At 58.4% G+C, this 20,607-nt stretch overlaps 1 protein-coding gene across 1 annotated transcript in view; it reads left to right on the top strand.

The window, feature by feature from the left end:
• The window catches only part of TMEM132E (transmembrane protein 132E), a 23,576-nt gene extending 8,294 nt beyond the window's left edge, over positions 1 to 15,282 (top strand). The window contains exons 2-9 of the mRNA XM_042026059.1: positions 2,661 to 3,561; positions 4,396 to 4,536; positions 7,725 to 7,917; positions 8,196 to 8,339; positions 11,847 to 12,052; positions 12,622 to 12,901; positions 12,981 to 13,172; positions 13,628 to 15,282. Coding sequence (XP_041881993.1) covers positions 2,661 to 3,561; positions 4,396 to 4,536; positions 7,725 to 7,917; positions 8,196 to 8,339; positions 11,847 to 12,052; positions 12,622 to 12,901; positions 12,981 to 13,172; positions 13,628 to 14,656 — 3,086 coding nt within the window. The 3' untranslated portion in view covers positions 14,657 to 15,282. The remainder of the gene's footprint in view (positions 1 to 2,660; positions 3,562 to 4,395; positions 4,537 to 7,724; positions 7,918 to 8,195; positions 8,340 to 11,846; positions 12,053 to 12,621; positions 12,902 to 12,980; positions 13,173 to 13,627) is intronic.
• Positions 15,283 to 20,607: the final 5,325 nt, after the last annotated feature.

The raw sequence follows: 20,607 nt of genomic DNA, 5'->3' as shown, positions 1-20,607 counted from the left end.
TCCATCCATCCATCCATCCATCCATCCATCCATCCATCCATCCATCCTTTACTCTCCCTGACACTTTATTTATCCCTTTTCCCCATCCAGCACCTGCATCCCCAGCTCCACGCACCTCCCACCTCCCTTCTCCTTCCCTCCTGCCCCCGCGGCTGTGATTCCCCGCACTCCAGGCTGGATGTGGCTGGGTTGGACCCTCTCCTAGCAGGATTAGTTCCCGGCCAGGCAAGGGCGGCGCCGCTCCCGTCCCCTCCCGGCTACAGATTAGAGCATCATTTAAATGCATTTTGTCTGCGAAGGAAATCGCTTCCCTGTGTGCCGCCAATCCGCCGGCACTCAACTCATCACGGCCATCCCATTAATCTCCAGCCCAGCCTGGCCCTGGCTCTCCCCGCAGCTCGGCTCGGCGACAGGGCCACCCTGGGTGTCCCCACTGCAGCACCAAACCGAGTCTGAGAGGGGCTTTCCTGCAGCGCACAACCCTCATTACCCATCAGAGAATCCCCACGGGAGGAGGAAGGAGCTGGGCGCTGAAGGGGCCAAACTGCACCCAAACCCAGCTGCCTCAGCCCTCCCAGTGCGTGCCAGCCCGGCCCTGGGTGCTCGCTGGGGTGGCACTGAGCTTCTCCTGTCCCCCGCTCGAGGGTGACACCGGGCATTTTGCACCTCCTCCAGGATGGGTTTTGCTCGGGGCTGTGCTGGGCATTGAGTTGGGTGACTTTGGGGTGGGTTTTCCCTGTGAAATGTCCTGATCCTGCTCCGAACCCCGGAGATTTTGAAGGGATAAAGCCTGATGATGTTTCAAGTTGAGCAAAGCCCCTTCCCCTGTCCCTCACCCAAGCAGCCCAGCTCGTGTCGCTCCAGCTGCTGGATCCTTTTCCTCAAATAATCTCACGCCTTGGAAAAAGTTCCCCTTTTCCACTTGTCGGGCATGGCAGGAGCATGCCAACCTTCACCTTTCCCAACAGAAAACAACTTCCACGAGTCGCAGGAGCAGAAAGCCCCTCAGCGCTGGTACTGCCGAGCAGAGGGGCACCCATGGGTGCTTTCCAGGGTTTGGCACCTCTCCTGCAGCTCCTGGCTCTCTGGGAGATGGGAAAACAAGCAGGACAAGCTGGATGGGGTGGCAGGGGCTGGAGCTGGGCCCAGCATTCCCACAGCCCCGGGGAATTCTCTACCTGGCTCCTGGACAGCTTCCATCCCGGGATGGGGATTCTGCCTGTCCCGTCCCCAGCGCTAATCCTTTAATGAGCCCTCTAAGCTGCTTAACTCCCCTGTGCCCCGCAGCAGAGACTTCCAGGCTCGCCCGGGGGTTCCTGCGTCCCTTGAACCCCGGGGAAAGTGTCTGGGGCCACTTTCCCGGCTGGAAAAAGCCTCCGGGTCCTGGCACGCTCCAAAGCCCCCGTGGGGAAGGGGGCTGAGTCATTCCCGGGAGCGGAGCCGGCACATCCACACCTTTCCTCGCCGTCTGACACCCGTAATTTGGACTCCGCTGCTCGGGAGCCGCTTGGGAGCGGCTGCAATCAGCGCCGGGAACGGCGGATGCGGGGAGCCGAGGGGAGCGGGCGGGATCCAGCCCTCCCGGGAATTCCTGGCAGCCGCTGGAGAAGGGAAAGACCTTGAGATGTCTTCCAGGATCCCGCAGCTGCCAGCACAGCCCGTGCCGGGCGCCGGCTCCGCGCCGGCCGCCTTTCCCAGGAAGATTTCCGTGGGTTTTCTCTTCGCTTGCAGTGGGATAACGGGATCCCTGCAAGGGGCTTGGGCAGCTCTGCCCCTCGACTGGTTGGGGCTCCCTGCTCTGCTCAGTCCTGGAGTAATTTTTTTTAAGGCAAAAGGGATCAAAATGAAGGACAAAGTTGGATTTCCAGAGGGCCCTGGGCGCTGCTGGGGTTTGCACAGGGGGCCACCAACATCATCCACGTCACCTCTCCACCAGGTCTAGAAAAGTTTGGTCTGGGCCAGCTTTGGGGACACGCACAATGCGGGTGGCACCCCGGGGTGGGCGACGGGTGACAGACCGGCTGTGACACCACCCTTAAGGCAGTCTGTGGGGACAGAGCGGGTCTGGGGGCTGCTTTAGCCACCTTCCCTGGGTGATCTGGGGGCTGAATGCAGAAGGAAAGGCTTGATGATGATAAATACGTGGTGGGATCTGCCAGCCAAAAGTCAGCCTGGATCCAACTTTCGGTAACGAGCCCATGGAGAAAGTCAGCATCCGTGTCTTGGGAAGCTGGGATGAAGCTGGGATGAAGCTGGGATGAAGCTGGGATAAAGCCAGTTATCCCTGTTCCTGTTAAAGGGTCTTTGCTGGTTCAGGCAGTGCTGGGGTGGGTGACCAGAGCTTCGGGCTCCCCTGGGACAATATGAGGCTGGGTGTGGCTTCAACACACCCTGGACACCCCGCGCCACGCCGAGGGTGTTGGGTGAGGTTGGTGCCACCCTTCAGGAGGCACAATCCTGCTCGGGGTCCCGGGGTCTCCCGCATTTTTGGTTTGTGGGACACAAACCCAGCCAGGCTCTTGCTGCCCTTCTGAGAGGTCTGGGGGCTGAAGCTCCAGCTCCTCCTTGTGCCACTCCGGCCTGGATCTGTGTTCCTTGCTTGGGAGCTGTTCCAGACGGGGATGCCCCACGCTAACCCCCACTCTGCACCCCCTTTTCAGCCCACGCCAAGAGCCCAGCCCCCAGCCCCGAGCCCGCCGAGCCCCCTGGTGCCATCCTGCTGCCCGTCAGCTACCGCTTGTCCAACACCCGCCTGGCCTTCTTCCTCAAGGAGCTGGGAGCCAGCCCGGCGGGCAACGGCAGCACTCCTCTGCAGCGCTCCGAGCCCTTCGTCGTCTTCCAGACCAAGGAGCTGCCTGTCCTCAACGTCACCCTGGGGCCCTTCAGCACGGGGCTGGTGCTGCCCAAGGAGCACCTGCAGCCCTCCAGCACCCTGGAGGTGCCCGACCGCCTCACCGTCAACTGGAAGGTGCGCGCCTTCATCGTCCAGCCGCGGCTGGTGGCCAGCCAGCCCGTGGTCCAAGTGCTCTTCTACGTGGCCGGCCGGGACTGGGACGACTTCGACGTGACTGACCGGCTGCCCTGCGTGCGGCTCCACGCCTTCCGCGACGCCCGCGAGCTCAAGAGCTCGTGCCGGCTGCGGGGCAGCCTGGCCATGTGCCTGGTGCAGGCCGAGCTGCCCCACGCCTGGTTCGGCCCCTCGGCCGTGCCGCTGGGCAGGAGGAAGAGCCCCGAGAGCCTGGAGGTGGTGCCGGGGGAGAGCCAGCAGGCCGAGCTGTACTACACCCTGCACGCACCCGACGGCGCCGGACAGTGCCTTGGGGATGCGGGTGCTCGCCGCGGGGCCGGCGGGGCGCGCACCGAGGGTCCCACGCAGCACCCGCTGCTGCGCATCGGCAGCGTCAGCCTCCTGCAGCCCCCGCCCGCGCCCGCCCTGCAGGAGCATCACCTGGACGGCAACGTCTTCATCCGCCTGCCCGACAAGCCCCTGAAGCCTGGAGAGGTGCTGAGCATCCTCCTCTACCTGATGTCCAACTCCACGGTGGAGCACTTCACTCTCAGGTGAGGGCCTGGGGATGTTCCCGCTTCCCTTCTCCAGGGGATGGTTGGGAAAAGGCAGCTGTGGGCATGGGGGCGTGGGTTGGGAGGGAGTGGTGTTTGTGGGGTCTGCTGGAGGCTGGAGCAGATCTGGAAGCAGGGCTGGAGGAATATCTGGAATGCGGTTTTGCAGTGGGAGCTTCCTGGAGAAAAGGGGAGGGCTGTCCATGCAGGACATCTCTGCACTAGCGCTGCTGCCTGTCCTCTCCCAGTGTTCCCAGTCGCACTGGGATTCTGCCGGCAGCTCTGGGTTTATTGCCAGCCACTCTGGGGACAAGGCGTGGCATGGCCGTGGGGCTGCTGTGCCCCATGTCCCCTCCTCCTGCCACGCGGGAGCCGAATGGGGCGGTGGGCAGGAGGTGCTGGGCACCCCAGTGTGGGCCGGTGAGCAGAGGGGACCCCCATCGCTGCGTGTCCCTAAAGATGGGGACACAAGGGCTGGCCACACCTCTTCAAAGGGCACTCACAAACGTCCCTGTGGCCTCTGGAGCAGCAGGGAGCCCCCAGGATGGGGGATGTGGTGCTCCAGGCTCTTGTGTCCTGTGCCCCAGGGGTGCCCAGTCTCACTTGGGTCAGCACTGGGGCTGGGAGGTCAAAATCCTGCTGGAGGGGTCATTGGAGAGACAAAATGCCATGAAAAAGAGCAGCTGGAGCGGGCTGCTGCTGCCAGCCTGGATGATGCTTCCCACAGCCTGAAGGGATCAGGGGTAAAACTCCTCCCGTGCCACGGCAGGGGATCCAAGGGGATCCAGGGCTGCCGCCGGGGGAGGCTCCATCCCTGACTGTCGCTCTCCGCAGGGTGAAGGCCAAGAAAGGGGTGAACCTGCTGAGCACCAAATCCAGGAGCGGGCAGTGGCTGGTGAGCTCGGAGCTGCTGACGGGTGGCAAACACTCCACGGCCACCGTGGACGTGTCCAGGGCAGACGGGGCCGGGCCCAGGTAAGGGCTGCACCTCTGGGAATGCCAGGGAAGTTGCTGGGATTTGGCCTGGAGCAGTTCTCCCTTTACCCCCTGCCCTGGGGGGCTGCGGTGCCACGTGGCTGCTGGCAGGGGAAATGGAGGGTTTTAAGGTGAATTGTGAAGCCATGGAGGATTCCGTAGTCTGGGGTGGAGGAATTTTAATTTTTTAATTAAGAAATTGAATTTCTGCCCTGTGAGAGGCAGCAGCTCTTTGCTGTCCATCCTGGTGTCTCCTCCGGGAAGGCAGCGGAGCAAGGCAAGGTCCCACCTGAACCCTAAAATGATGGATGACCATTGGATGGGGAGCAGGATCCATGCCAGCACCTGAGCTGGGCAGTTCTACCCTGCTCACACATTCCTGGGGCTCTGGGAAAGGCTCAGGTCCATTGAGGAGAGCCCTGGAGATGGAAATGAGAGCGATCTGCAGGAGAAAAGACCCACAAAGCCAAGCTGAGACCCCAGAGGGTGCTCAGCCTGAAGAAGGGGAGATGTGAGACTGGCAGGACATGGCAGGCGAGGGCTGGGATGGGCACGGGGTCAAAACCAGCAGCAGGAAAGGTTCTGAAGTGCTGGAACACAAGAGTGACATTTCTGTCACTGGGAAAAGGGACACGAGTGTCTCCAGGAGCTGGGTTAAAGCCCCTCGATGTGCTCATTCCTGCCCTCTGTGATGGAAATGTCCCCACACCTCTGTCCCCCCACCCCAAAACTGAGCGAAGCTGGGGCCAGACTCCTGGAAAAAGGAGATCCTCAGCTCTGCCTGCTCTGGTGTGACCCCCAAAGCTCTGCAGAGCCCTTTTCTTACCAGGAGGGCGGATTTTCCTTCACCCCCACCCTGCAAATGCACCCACAGCGTCCAAAGCCGCAGCCTGGCTGATCCTGGCGTGTCCCCAGGGCCACCAGCCCCCTGTCCCCTGCACGCCCACCCCGCAGCCCAGGAGAGCAGAGCTGGCAGCAGCCGGATCCTCTCCCCCTTCCCCCTCTGCCGCTGCCAGCGCTGCTTCCAATCAGCCTGCAAAGGTTAGAGACGGGGGAGGAATTTAAAGTGATTACAATCACCTTTTAGACAAACAACTCCATCAAATATTAACGGAACGGAGAGGATGAATGACTCCGCGCCGTGCTGCCCTCGGGGCTGTGCAAACAGAGGAGTTGCTGCGCTGGGGCTCTGGGGGCTTTTGGCAGCGCTGGCTGTGCAGGGAGGGGCTGAGAGCCCTGAGCGTTGGGGTCAGAAGGGCCATTTTGGGGTGTTTTGCACCCCAGAAGCTGCATCCTGAGTGGTTCCCCCCATGTGAGCAGCCTGGCTGTTGCCTCTGTTCAGAGCAGACGGTGCTGGGGCAGGGCAGAGGGTGGCGGCTGGGCCTGGCAGCGCTCCTGGGACACCTCAGGGCACCCCACGGCGAGAAGTCCCTTTGCCACAGCACCCCTGGCTCTGCTTTGCCTTTGGACCTGCCCCTTCCCAACTGGGTTGGGTACTCCTGGCACTGGGAGAGCAGCCAAATCTGCTTTTCACACCCCGTGGCCTTTGGTGAACTGCCTTGAACCCCCAAACCTGCCTTGGGGGCACAGCAAGACCCCACCAGCCCTCGTGGATCAGCTCCACTACAAAGCCCATCACAGCTGCTGTGGGCTCGGGGAGCAGGGATCAGGGATCGGGGCTTGCCATGGTCTGGAGCAGCTCCAGCTTCTCGCTCTCCTCTCTCCCTGCTCCCTCTCACTCATTTAGATATTGATCAGAGAGAAACCTGGCTGTGTCCTGTACCCCAGATCGATGGGACCTTCTCAATTGCTGCTGCGCCGAGATGAAAGCGGAGCCAGTCCTGGCTTCCCTTCCACTGCAATTCCACTTTCCCTCCCCGCCCCGCTGGCTCTGCGGGGGCTTTTAACGGTGCTGTGGTTTGGGGGGGCTCTGGGGTTTCTGCCAGGGGTGTTCAGTTTTTTGGAGCAGTGAAGTCCGGCTCGGGGCAGGGTTGAACCCTGAGCTTCCCCAAGGATTTGCCGGTGGGCAGAGCTGTGAGGGCAGGATCAGCTCCGGGGAGATTTGGTTGTAGGGATGGGGCATGCGAGTAATTGGTGGTGCTGCTGTAAGGTTGTGTCCAAGCCGTGATGCAGACGGTCACCAACTTGTCCCCTCAGCCTGGCACCATATCCTGGGTTTGGCATCCTCTACACCCTGTCCTGCCTCGGGGACACCCCAGAGGTCACTCCCTGTCCTGCTGTCCCCAGCCCTGGCATTAATTTGGGTGTGTTTGCTGAGCTGACGGTCCCGGGGCTGTTCTCCCCTGCTGGCTCTGTCCACCTCCCCTGACCCCTGCCCCTCCTTCCTCACAGGCTGGGGGATGGCCCAGCCCCAAATCCCAGCTCTGTCCCAGCTCCTGCCTGGGCTTGGACCTCTTTCTCCTGTGCCTCAGTTTCCCCATGGAATCCCCTTGGAAGGGGCTTTAAAATCAACAGCTTGGGCTGGGCTGCTGTGTTGACATTTATTTGTCATTCCTGAGTGCTCTGGGATCTGACATGTGGGACATTTCGGATCTGACCTGTGGGACATTTGCGATCTGGGTGTGGGACACATGGGATCTGATCTGTGGGACATTTGGGATCTGACCTGTGGGACACATGGGATCTGATCTATGGGACACATAGGATCTGACCTGTGGGACATTTGGGATCTGATCTATGGGACATCTGCGATCTGGGTGTGGGACATGTGGGATCTGACCTGTGGGACATGAGTGTCTAGGCAGGAGCAATAAATCCATCCATGCTGTTGGGAAGACAGTCAGGGAGACAAGGCCTGCAGCACCTGCAGCCACCCACTGTCCCCCGAGGCCGTGGCCACACGCTCACCCTGTGATGTCACCCAGCAGCCCTGGCAGAGCTGATGAGGTGTTCTTGTCCTGCTGGCAGAGGCGGTGAAAAACATTTCTCTCTCCCACTGGGGAGATTGCCATGGGAATCTGCAGGATCCCATCGGAGCAGCCCCTGGCAGTGGTGGGGGTCCGGGCTGCTGGGTTTGGGTGGCACCCACTGCACAGTCCCCCTTGTGCCTGGGGACACCAAGGGCACCTGCTGGGGAGTCTGTGGACGGCCTGGCGCTTATCCTGGTGTGTCTGTGGGACCTGGGACAGCCACCTCACCGTGTCCCCTCCTGCTGTCCCCCTGCCCAGGGATGGGGACTCCTCGTCGGAGATCATGCAGCTGGATTTCGAGATGGAGAACTTCACGAGCCAGTCAGTGACACGCCGCATCATGTGGCACATCGACTACCGCGGCCGCAACCCCCCGCCAGACCTGGAGAAGGTGGTCACGGAGCTGACAGTCATCCAGAGGGACATCAGGGCCATTGTGCCCCTGGCCATGGTGAGCAAGTTCATGCCCTCAGGTGTTACCTGCTCTGAGGGGTTGGGACCCCTGAGGGATTGCCCACCTGCCCTATAGCACCTCTCCATCCATCCATCATCCATCCATCATCCATCTCTCCATCCATCTATCCATCCATCTCTGCATCCATCCATCCATCCATCCATCGATCCATCATCCATCCATCCATCCATCCCACCCACACCCAGGTCCTTCCCTGCCCCAGATGGGACAAGCTGCCCTCTTACATGATGGTGCCCTTTCTGTGCCACCCCCAGGACACGGAGATCATCAACACGGCCATCCTGACGGGGCGCACGGTGGCCATTCCCGTGAAGGTCATTGCCATCGAGCTGAGCGGCGTCATCGTGGATGTCTCAGCCATGGTGGAGTGCAAGTCCAACAACGAGGACATCATCAAGGTGGGTGTGGGGAGGGGACTTCTGTGACCCTCACAAGGGGCTGGGGTTCTCCTGACCCCGATGTGGATCCGAGCTGATGTGGCTCACAACCCCACCCAAACCAAGCATCATCCCCTTGGTGGCTCCAGTCCATGCAAGCTTCTCCCTGGGGTCTGCCAGGAGAAGGACAAGACACTTTGTCACTGTCCCCAGAGAGGCCACGGGATGCTCCAACACTGGCAGCAGGCAGCAGCAGTAACTGCAGGTTATCACAACACCTGGTGCTGATAAGGGGAAATGTCACCTCATGGGCTGAGCTGCACGGCCCCATCGGTGCCCACACTCGGCCTTGGAGTGACATTTCTGTCCCGACTGGATCAGCTGCTGGGCTGGGGACTGGTGAGATGGAAGCTGGGAATGATGGAGGGGAAAGAAGAGCTGAGGGGGAAGATCCAGATGGGAGAGGTGCTGAAGGGGCCAATGCCAAAGGCTCCCTGCCCCAGCCACTGAGGCAGCCCCTGGTACTCAAACCCTCCGACTTTTCCATCACCAGCCCTGTTCATCCATATAGATTTCTCCATCCCTGAATAAATCCATCTGCCCACCTGCCCATGTCACTCTGCCACCATTTCCATCCATCCATCCGCCCCCAGACATCATTCCCTTCTCCCGAACACCTCCCACCCCTCTCCCTGCGTGCACCCAGCCAGCTCTCCCTTTCCATGATCCTGCTGGGTTGGGCAGAGGCAGGGAAGGGGTCTGGATTCTCTGGGGGGCTGTAGCCCCTCTCCCCTTTGCCACAGGGGTGATGGCAGATCCCTGTCCCTGCTGGGGTTTGCTGTCCACGGGGCCGTGTCACGCACCATGGGGGACATCCAGTGCCACAAAGTGCTCACCCAAGCTCTCGACTGAAACTCAGATCCATGGGATTTACAACACCGGCTCTAATTTATGGAGCCCAGTCCTCCCCAGCGTGATAAAACACTGGAGCAATAATACACTTCAGGATGGACTCCAAGACACTTAAACTGTTTAATGTGCTGCCTTTCTGCTCATAAATCTATTTACACTCTGTCCCCAGGCCTGGGGGGAGCAGGCACATGCCCAGGAGCTGGGATGAATAATGCAGGGAGCAGCCCTCCGGCCCCGGCTCTCATCCCGCTCGGAGCCCTGCACAATTTCTCGCTGAGTTATTTGGTGTTTGTGTTGGAGCTTCATTTCCAAGGGAGCCTCTCAGTTACCTGCTGAGATCGGGGAGGATGATTGCGGTGTCAGAGCTCTAAACCTGCTCCATAAATCACAGCTTACGGAGTGGGATGTGCTATCTGTTACTGTAAATAATTTAACGTGAGGGCGGGCTGGCGAGCTGCCTCTCCCTGCTCTGGTGTGGCTCCCCGGTGGTTGCTCTCTTGTGTAATGTGGAATTTGTCCTGGGATTGGTGTGGACATGGCTCTGAAGGATGTGGTGGGAGAGTATGAGTGGGAGTTGTCATCCTCGTCCCCTTCTGTGGTGGCACAGGTTGACAAAGGTGTCCAGGAGGACATCATCACTCAGGGGAGTGTAGAAACCACCCGCTATTTTTAAAACGTGGTGACTTTGGGGGTTGTCGAGGGACACGCAGGGAGTGGAAGGGCCACCTCTGCTGCCAGCGGCGCTCAGTGGGAGATGCTCGATCTCACCTGTGTGTGACCTTTCTGAGAACCCCACACTGCACATCCCCTGGAGAACCCCCCAGGAGCTCAGTGGGATTGATCCTCAGGAACCCTGCTCACCCACAGCCACCGCCAGCACCGTGGTGGCTCTTCCCACTCCCGGGGGCCTTGGAGAACGTGTGTCCCCCTCGATCCCACACTTATCCCCGTGCCAAGCAAGGAACTCCTGGCCACAGCAGCAGAGGCAGCGGTGCCTTGGCTGGGAGCCCAGGCAGCCCTCAGCCTCTCTCTTCCTGACACCTCGCCGTAAATCCGGGAAGTTTCCTCGCACAAGCTTCATTTCCGAGCTAATCTGCAGTCACTCCATCTTCGGGACAGGCCTGGCGTGCAGGGATTTTTTGTTGTCATAGTTTCAGCCCCCCTCCCTGGCTGCAAAGCAAGTGGTGCCCAGAGGAAGGTGCCGGGGGGTTTATTAGCCAAGGTAACACCAGCAGAGCCCATCGTGTTTATTGTGATAAATGGCACAATATCCAGAGATCCTCGGCTGCAGGATTCACCCGGGAGCTCATCTTTATTCAGGCGCTGCCTCGCCACAGATGAGATTGCCTTGTCAGACTTGCTGAGCTGGTACCTCTGATGGGAAGACGAGGAACAAACCCTCCTGCGTCGCCCTTCCCTCCAGTGCTCAGGGAGCAGGGACATCCCAAGGAGACATCCTGGGCTCTGACTCCTCCACCAGCCCCAGGGGACCACCAACACCTTTGCAGAGGGCTCCTGGAGCTGTTGCAGAAGTCAAACCCTGCTGTGGGCTCAGAAATGCAAAATTCCTGCATCTGGTTGCCCACAGGTGCTCAAGGAATAGGTTGGCAGAGAGACAGGGATGCTGCCAGCCTCCTGCAGCCTGGCCTCAACCCTTTATCAGCCATCAGAGAATCCAGGGATTCTCTGATGCTGGAAATCAGCTCTTCTGCACTGGTGAGCTGCTCAGTGCTGCTGGCTGAGCAAACGAGTTCTTCTCTTCTCCAACATCCAACAAATCAGATGCAGTCCCTGACAGGAGATCAGGGCTGGGCCACAGGGCTGCTGCAGGTGAGAGGTTGGAGTCCCTTTCTGGTTGTCTCCTGCCACCCCGGCTGGGAAGGAGCTGTTGACTGGTGACCCGAGCTCAAACCCTGGGAGATGCTGCCCTGGTGTCCCCTGAGCTCCTTAATTGGCTCCTTAATGAGTGACTCCCCGCAGGATGGATTTGTTTTATAGCGGATTTCGCTGATGGCATTTGCATAAGTGGGAATTAAAAGGGGAGGAGGGAGAAGAGGAACAGGAGGGTTCAGTCAGACCGCAGGAATCTCGCTCTGGGGTGAGCAGGAGGGACAGGGACAAGGCACTGGTGGGTATGGGCACGTGGTGGGGCTGTGCTTGCTGCATGTGCCCTCTGGAGGGGATTTTGGGGCGAATTTCCAGGTTGAGCAATTTGCAACCTCTGTGAAGCACCCATGGGTGCCTCTAGCTCAGGGACAATCCAGTGTGGAGGCCAAAGGGGAACTGAGGCGCCACGTGGAGGTTCTTGGTGGAGGTTCTTGGTGGAGGTGGGAGAGAGTGAGGGCTGGCAGGAGGAGCTGGGTCAGGGGACACTTTGCGTGGTGGACACAGATCTGTGCCTCAGGAGGACCAGGGTCAGGGGACACTTTGCGTGGTGGACACGGGGTGTGGATCTCCCTCTGAGCAGGATCTCCAGGAGGAGGGAGCATCCCTGCTCCAGGTGAGGCATGAACTGGATTCATGCCGGGTGAAGTTCTGCTCCTCCAGCACATCCAGCCTCCTGCTGGGATCTCTGCTGTGTCTACAGGACCATTCCCATCCTCTCTTGTCCCACAGGTTTCCAGCAGCTGCGACTACGTCTTCGTCAGCGGGAAGGAGTCGCGGGGCTCCATGAGCGCCCGGGTCACCTTCAACTACGAGCACCTGTCGGCCCCGCTGGAGATGACGGTGTGGGTGCCCAAACTACCCCTGCACATCGAGCTCTCGGACGCCCGGCTGAGCCAAGTCAAGGGCTGGAGGGTGCCCATCCTGCCGGACAGGAGGTGGGTGCTGCGGAGCCGTGCTGGCCAGCCCAGAGAAGGCGAGGTGGAGGTGGTGGTCATGGGTTGATTGCCTTGCTCAGTGACTTCATGAGGAGGTTTTAAAGGTGGTGGAGACAAAGGCATCTCAGGGGTCCTCGGTGGAAAGGTGAGAGGTCATGGACACAGGTTATGGGGAAGGAGAAAAGTTTCACAGGGAGGTTGGTGGAGAACATCCCTCCTTGGCAGTCATCAAAAGTTCCCTGGATGAAACTGGGAACAGCCAAGCTCCAAAGTGCCTTTTTTGTTGTCTAGAGACCTCCAGGTGTCCATCCCAAGCAGATACCTTGTCCTCTCAGCTGTTTAGTGGGCAGAGCTGCTGGTGACCCTGCCGTTACCACATCCTGCTAAATCCCGTGAACCCTCCTGGACAGCCCCTCCTGGCCCAGGAGCCACCATTTTTTGGTGACATCACATTTTTTCCTGCTTGGCCACCTTTCCTGAGGGAGCTGAAGAGCCGTGGCATGGCGAGCTTGGCAGCACTGCCCACCCACTGTCCCATCCATCCATCCGTCCATCCATCCATCCCGCAGGTCGGTGCGGGACAGCGAGCACGAGGAGGACGAGGAGGAGCGGAAGCAGAGCCGGGGCTGTGCCCTGCAGTACCAGCACTCCACGCTGCAGGTCTTCACCCAGTTCCACACCACGGCGGCCGAGGGCACGGGCCAGGTGGTCACCATGCTGGGGCCCGACTGGCTGGTGGAGGTCACCAACCTGGTCAGCGACTTCATGCGCGTGGACGACCCGCGGGTGGCCCACATGGTGGACAGCTCCACGCTGGCCGGGCGGGAGCCGGGCACGACCCTCTTCAAGGTACCCCTGGCCACCTTTCCCCACCTCTGCCAGCCTGGCTGGGGGTGGCAGGCGGTGACAGGCACCTCGACCCCTGCAGGTGGTGTCCCCGCTGGTGGAGGCGGTGCTGGGCGAGACGCTGGTGACGGTGGCGGAGGAGAAGGTCAGCATCACGGACCTGAAGGCCCAGGTGGTCTCCAGCCTCTCGCTGTCCCTCCATCCCAGCCCTGGCAACAGCCACACCATCATCGCCCGCACATCCGTGCAGCAAACCCTGAGCTTTTTCAAGCAGGTGAGGCCGGGGGGGCATCCAGGCTTGGGGGGGATTTTGGGGTGCAACCCCCTCCTCCCAAATCCTGCCCACACTCTGGCCCTCACAGCACCCGGTGTCCTCATGACACCCTGGTGACCCCAAAACACCCCAGAAACCTTCACAGAGACCTGTGATCCAAGCCTGGGGACAACCATGGGGATGGAGGGGGAGGGATGGAATCCTATGCAGCTCCTGGCCCAGCCCTGGTAGCCACATCTGGGATTTGGGATGAGCCTGGGCAAGCACGGGGAACATGGAGGGAAGAGTAGGCTAAGGAGAAAAATCAGGGAATGGTTGGAACAAGACGGATAATGGAGGGATAAAGGGTGAATTGGATGGAGAGAAGGATGGAGAGGTGGACGGGAGGATGGACAAAGGGGTGCAGGTGGGACTGGCCTCCTGCTGGGCAACCGGTGCCTGTGTTGGTCCCGCAGGAAGCGCTGCTGAGCCTGTGGATTTCCTACAGCGACGGCACCACGGCGCCCCTGTCCCTCTATGACCCCAAGGACTACAACCTGGTGGTGAGCAGCCTGGACGAGAAGGTGGTGTCGGTGACCCAGGACCGGGCGTTCCCCTTGGTGGTGGCGGAGAGCGAGGGCGCAGGGGAGCTGCTGCGGGCGGAGCTGGTCATCTGCGAGAGCTGCCAGAAGACCAAGCGCAAGAGCGTCCTCTTCACGGCCTTGGCCACTGTGCGCGTCCATTTCGGGTCCGAGGAGGACCCCACCTACGACTACGACCACGTGCCCAGCAGGCCGGGGCTGGGCGAGGCGGGGGCAAGCACCACCCTGCGGGCAGAGGTGGACAGGAAAGCGGACCCGAGCGAGGACAGCCGGATGTCCAGCGCATCTCACCCCACCGAGGACTTCCCCACCATCCCCACCGGCTTCGTGCAGGTGACACGGGGGCTGACGGACCTGGAGATTGGGATGTATGCCCTGCTGGGCGTCTTCTGTCTGGCCATCTTGGTCTTCCTCATCAACTGCATCGTCTTTGTGCTGAAGTACCGGCACAAGCGCATCCCGCCGGAAGGCCAGACCAACATGGACCACTCCCACCACTGGGTCTTCCTGGGCAACGGGCAGCCCTTGCGGGCTCACAATGACCTCTCCCCACAGCCCGAGAGCCCGGGGAACCCGCTGGAAAATGTGCAGACTTGCTGCCACGGGGACCACCACAGCAGCGGGAGCTCGCAGACCAGCGTGCAGAGCCAGGTGCATGGGCGCGGGGACGGCTCCTCGGGGGGCTCCACGCGGGACCAGAGCGAGGACCCGCTCAACTCACCCACCTCCAAACGGAAGCGGGTGAAATTCACCACCTTCGCCACCATGCCCTCGGACGAGCTGGCCTACAACTCCATCCCCATTGCCGATGAGGAGGACTTGGAGTGGGTGTGCCAGGACATGGGGCTGCAGGACCCCGAGGAGCTTCACAACTACATCTGCAGGATCAAAGAGATCGCTTAACGCAGGGGCAGCAGGGACGGGCGGGAGGGAGGGGCTGCCACGCTGTGCCACGCCACGCCACGCCGTGCCACGCCACGCCACCACGCTTCTCCGGGGCCGGACACCCGCGTCCGGCTCCTTGTTCCGCACATCTCACATCCTCACCCCGTCCAAAGGCACCCCCGGGGACGCCTCTTTTCTGTTCTCGCCCTTTCCCCACTGGTTTTCCCAGGGGAGGCAGCAGCACACGCGTGGCCCCCCAGCGAGGGGACGGGGTCACAGCTCGGGGCGTGCGTGTGGCCGGGCAGGAGGAGGCTGTGGGTGCTGCCGGGAAGGGGCTGGGAGAGGGGAGAGATCCCATTTCTCCCCGGAGCCCAGCAGGGAGGTGGTGGGCGAGGGCTTCCAGAGGGCCTCCCCCAGCCTTTGCTGCGCTCAGCTGCACAGTTTTGGAGGTGAGTGCTGGGTCACCCCGATGGCTTTTGGGACGTTGGCCAACACTGGGTGATGCTGGGTGAGGCAAGAGTTGGGGACACCATGGCCACGGGCCCGGAGCACTGCTGTCCCCATCGCCTGCTGTGACCCAGCCCCAAATTCCCGGTGTGCCCCACTCACTCCCTGGCTACCTGGAGCACTTTGGGGGTGACCAGCCCCAGTCCCTGGCTGCCTGGGGCACTTTGGGGGTGACCAGCACGTTTGCTGCCCACCCTGCCTGTCCCTCTGTCCCAGCCATGGGGCCAGTGCTCGGCCCCCCCGCCCCACAGCCCCACTGGGGCCTCCAGGGCCAGCCATGGGTTTCTGCCCCCTCCCAGTGTTGGAATGTGGCTCTGGGATGGCAACGCGGTGCAGGGGCTTCCCAGTGCCACGGGGACACCCTCGATGGGACCTGGCCTGTGTGTCCCAGTGCCAGCCCAGCTCCCCCAGTGCCAGCCCAGCAGGGATGCCCGGGGCCAGGCTCAGCCTGTGTGGTGCCTTCTGACTGCCGTAACCCGATGCCTCCCGGCCTCCCCGTGCTGGTGGCACCTCCCAGTCCCCCCTGGCTCACCCAGGGGACCCCCCAGTCCAGGGCCACGCCATCTCCCAGCCCGGTGCAGAGCACCCTCGGCCTGGAGGGGACACCGGGGTACCAGGGCTGGCAGGTTGGGGACCCTGGGCTGTGCACTTGTCCCCACGGGCACTGAGCATGTGGGGACAGGGACACCCTGGCATCACCCGGTGGAGGCTGGCAGCGGATTATTTCTGGATCAAAAGTTACCCACCACTGTGTCTCTTTTTTTTTTTTTTTCTTTTTTTCGTTTTATTTTTTTTTTCAGTTTTTTTTCTTAAATAAAAGACCAGAAAAGGAAAAAAATGGAACAAAAAGCAAAGTGGCAGCACTGTCACGGCCCTGTCTCTGCTGTGGTGCCCTGGGTGGCGGCTCCCAGGGGGTTTGGGGTTGAGCCCTGGTGGCTGTGGGGTCGGCTGGGGGCTGGCTCAGCTTTGACCGAGCATTTTGGGGTCAAAGCTGTGGATTTGAGGGTTCCCCCTCCAAAATCCTCCTCTGTTGGGCAGTCTGGTGGGCAGAGAGCAGGTGATGCCATAGCCACACCTGTGCCTCAGTTTCCCTGGCAGGAGAGCTGTGGTTCGGGGTGGTGGGTGGTGTCTCAACAGCCTCTTTAAGGAGTTGCTCAGTTTTGGGGCTGGGAAAGTTTCTCCCCTGGGTGGCCTTAAAATTTACCTGAGAGCTCCGTGCTGGTTTCCTATATCCATATATATCCATAAATATATGAATGCAGGTTTGAGACGTGCTCGGGGGGCAGGCAGGGCATGCAGGGGGTTGGTTTTTACTCTGCCCCCTTATCTGAACCAGCCACGGAGCTGATAGTGGCTCTGAGCAGGAAAATTAACTCAGCTGCCTCCCCTGCCTGGAACTCCTCGCTCAAATTAACATAAATGAATATTCGTGGGGGGCGGGAGGGGGGGGGATTGAAAAGGGAAGAAAAAGAAGTGGGGAAAGGTCAGAAAAGGGTGGAATAAAATTTTCTAAGTGTAATAAGAGCTGGCAGCGCCTGACTCCGGTCCATGAGCGCGTCCTGGGGCTGCGGAGGTGCAAGATGGGGACGACAGGGACGGATCCACAGGCAGCTCGGGCAGGCTTGGCACGGGCTGTGCCCACTGCCAGGTTTTCCCACTCCTTCTGGCTGCTGGCCCAGCCGTAGCCAAGCCCGAGGTCTGACACCAAGCAGCAGCAGCGGTTTTCCAGCCCGTCAGCTCCCGTCCCAGCTGATGGATCCAGCACGCAGGAACCCTTGGGAAGGCGGCACCCACGGTGTCTGTAGGGGCTGAGGATGCTCTCAGGGCCGTGTGCCCCCAGTCCGTGTCCTGCACCCCCCGGCACCTCCTCCAGGCAATTCCCAGCATCCCAGGATCCCTGATTCCAGTCATTCCTGGGTGAGGGACCAGGGTGAAGAGAGCAAAGCTTTCTCTGTAGCTCCATCAATTTATTGGTGCCTTTAGATGTGGATATTTATCCTTCATCCATATGGATGTATTTAGAATTTATACATATATATGCATCCATAATGTGTGTGTGTGTGTATATTTATTTTTATGTATATTTATTTATATATAGATAGATTTATTTTTATATTTTTATATTTTTATTTTAAAATTTATATGCATCTATTTATTTCTATATATTTATATTTTATATAAATATATATAAAATAGAAATATATAACATATAAATATATAAAAAATATAATATATATAAATATATAAAAATAGAAATCTATAAAAATAGAAATCTATAAAAAATAGAAATATATAGATTCATATAAATTAAAAAATAAAAATAAAAAACCAAAAATAGTAAACATTTTACATAAAAAATATATATTTATAATTTATATTTTATATAAATTTCTATTATATATATTTATATTTTATATTTATATATTTTTATATATTTATATATCTATATATTTTTTATATTTATATTTTTATATTTTTATATATATTTTCTATATGTAGATGTATTTTATATATATAAATATATAAATATATATTTATTTATATATATAATATATATATAAATATAAATATAAATATTATAAATATATATATATATATATATAAAGGCTGTATAATATATAAAGGCTTTGCTCAGGGGCAGGGGTACACTTCCAGACACCCCTAAATCCACACCCCTGAGTCCCACCCACCATCCCAGCCCTCAAACAATCCCTCTGGGAATTAGGAACACCAGGAAAGCAGCTCCCCACCAATTTTTCCAGGCTCCCCATGCCCTGGAAGTCCGTCAGCAAATGCAGAACGCCCAGGGACAAGCCCCAGGAAAATGGGAACTCTCTGAAGGCCCTGATGGTGTCTCCACTCCTACCACTGCCTGTTTATTTTTCATTTTCTTTCCCATGGGAATGATCCAGTTGGGACATAATAATAATAATTTTTAAAAAGGCCCCAGAGAGCTGTTGGAGATTGGGAGATGGAAGCCGCAGCTGCGGGCTGGTGGCACCCACGGGGACAAACCCCAAACCCCCCTGTGCTACCCCAAACCCCTCGACTGCTTCAGATCCCGTTAAATAATCCCCAGCCAAACAGCCGAGTGCCACGGAAAGGAGGAAAAAAGGGGAAATAATGGAAAAAGCCGCTCTCTCCCAGGTCCCCTCGGCGCTCCCTGTGCTTGTTCCCGCTGCCTTTTCCCTGTTTAGAGGTTCCCTATCTGTCCCCAGCAGGCAGGGACATATTTGCATTTTAATTCGGCCTGGTGAGGCTGCAGGAGCCACCCCTGTGAGGGGGAGGGAGGCAGAGCTGGGGACCGGCCCCCTGATGTCCCCAAAGGGATGCTCGGTGCCCCCAGCCGTGCCTTAAAATTCCTTTAAACTCCTAAAAACCCCCACAAACCTCAGAGGGCGTCCATGGCTCCATGAAACAGAGGGAGCAGGGATCAAAGGAGAGTGAAAAATAGGGATTATTCTCCGCCCTTTTCCTCCATCATCGTTTCCTCGTGCCTTGGGTTTTCTCTCAGCCCTGGGACCTCACTCAGGGTTGAGTGAGGTTTTAATCATTAATTTAATTATTATGTCCCAACTGGATCATTCCTATGGGGAAAAACAGAAACTGGCAGTGGTGGGAGAGAAGAGGAGCAGACACCATCGGACCCCACCAGAGCCTTCAGAGAGTTCCCATTTTCCTGGGGTTTGTCCCTTTTTCCCCGATGCCTCCCCCTTGGGATGCCCCAGCCACTCCCAGCCGTGTCCCCAGGGTGGGACTTGTCCAGGAACAGCGACCCCAAAACCTGGGGGGCACCCAGGCGGATGGAGGGATATTCCCGGCAGCGCGGGGATCCATGTCCCGGGATAAGCGGAGCCTCTCCGCAGCCATCCCCGACTGGCCGGGGCAAGTTTAATGAAAGCAGGATCGGGCTCTGTCCCGGGGCGGGATTTGCGCGGCAGCCGCGGTTTAATTACTTTGCTAATTGCGCCGTTATTTCTGCGGGCTCGCGGCTGCTTTTCCTGCCTGGCTCAGCGAGGATCCTTCCCCAGGGAGAGCGGAGGGATGGGATGCTCCTGTCTCCACACCAGCTGGAGCTCAGCGCCGGCTTCCCGAGAGGCTCCAGGGACCGGCAATAGGAAAACCCATCAGATACGAAATTTTGGGGCTCCTCCTCTGCTCTAGGAAGCTGTTCCCCTCGTCCCAGCTGAGGATCCTTCTGTGCTGCCTAAATACCCCGGCTGCAGGTCCCCAAATTCCCCAGGAACACCGGGATCCTGCTGTGAATCCCGCTCCGTTTTCTAGGCATCCCCCAGCGCTTTCCAAGGACGGCAGGACTGGAGCCCCTCCGGAATGTTTTTCAGGGCTTGCTGGGAGCTTTTGCTGCTCTCCAGGACTCCCCCTTGGCTTGGCAGGAATTTTAGGGCCTTTCTGGATTTCTTTGGTCCGGGGCAAGACGTCCCTGCTGATATCATTGGAATTAAATTAACTTTAAGGTCCCTTCCAACCCAAATCATTTAGGAATTCTCCAATTTGGGACAGAAGCTGCTGCCCCAAACCTGCTCTGGGCTTTCATCCCAGCGTTTCAGGAAAGGACCATCATCAGGATGGCTCCGGGAGAGGCAGATCCTGCATTTTCAATGAGCTCCCCCGGCTTCCCGTAAAGGACCGGACTCGTTTCCATTTCCCCGACTCAGCACCGCCGGGAATCATTTCCCGGAGTTCATCCCGCATCATCCCGGCACTGACGGGAGGGGTGACCCAGCTGTCCCTGGGTGCAAGGATTCCCTGTCCCCGCTCTGGAGCGGCCGCGGAGCGCTCGCACCCAGAGGGATGGCTGGGATGGTTGGGATAAATCCAGCCACTCCCGGCTCCACGGCGCAGCCGGGCAGGGCAGGCAGCAGATGCCGTCCCGGTGGCCTGGCTGCAGAAAAGCCCCAGTTTTGTGAGTTGCTGGATTTAAAGGTCAGGGAAGAGCAGCTCATCTGACCCGCCTGACACGGCTCCCAATTATCCGTCTGCCGGGCTCCTCCCGGCAAAGGGCTCCTCTTGGACATGATGGAAAGCCAGGCTCTGGGTTCTGGAGCTTTTCCTCCTTCCCGTGGGATGAAACACCTCCTGAATATCTGAATTTTGAGGCACAGCTGAGCTCCTGGGCTCTCCTCATGCTTGGCTCCAAAACTGGGACTTTTTTTTTTGTGCCAGCCGAGGGAAAGCAAAAGCCTTTTGGCCCAGAAAAAAGTCGTGGATCTTCATTCCTTGCGAATCAGTGGGTGCACAGCTTCTTTGGTTGTTGTTGTTGCAGCTCTCTTTTTGCCTTCATTGGAAATCGAAGGAGCTGCTCCACAGGATGGAGGAAAAAACTCAGAATTTTCCAGATTTTTGTTTTCCCAGATTTTTTTCTTTTCCAGACTGAGATAAAAACGGCTTAAATACCAAACTGGGGATGGAAACAGCATCTCTGCCATGATCCAGCATGACAG

This window comes from Corvus kubaryi, unplaced genomic scaffold (assembly GCF_017639235.1).
Source record: "Corvus kubaryi isolate FWS band 111438036 unplaced genomic scaffold, C.kubaryi_AGA036_p1.0 37284, whole genome shotgun sequence".
Taxonomy (NCBI): Eukaryota; Metazoa; Chordata; class Aves; order Passeriformes; family Corvidae; genus Corvus; species Corvus kubaryi.
The sequence above is the reverse complement of the archived record's forward strand: the minus strand, read 5'-3'. Positions and strand labels throughout refer to the sequence as shown.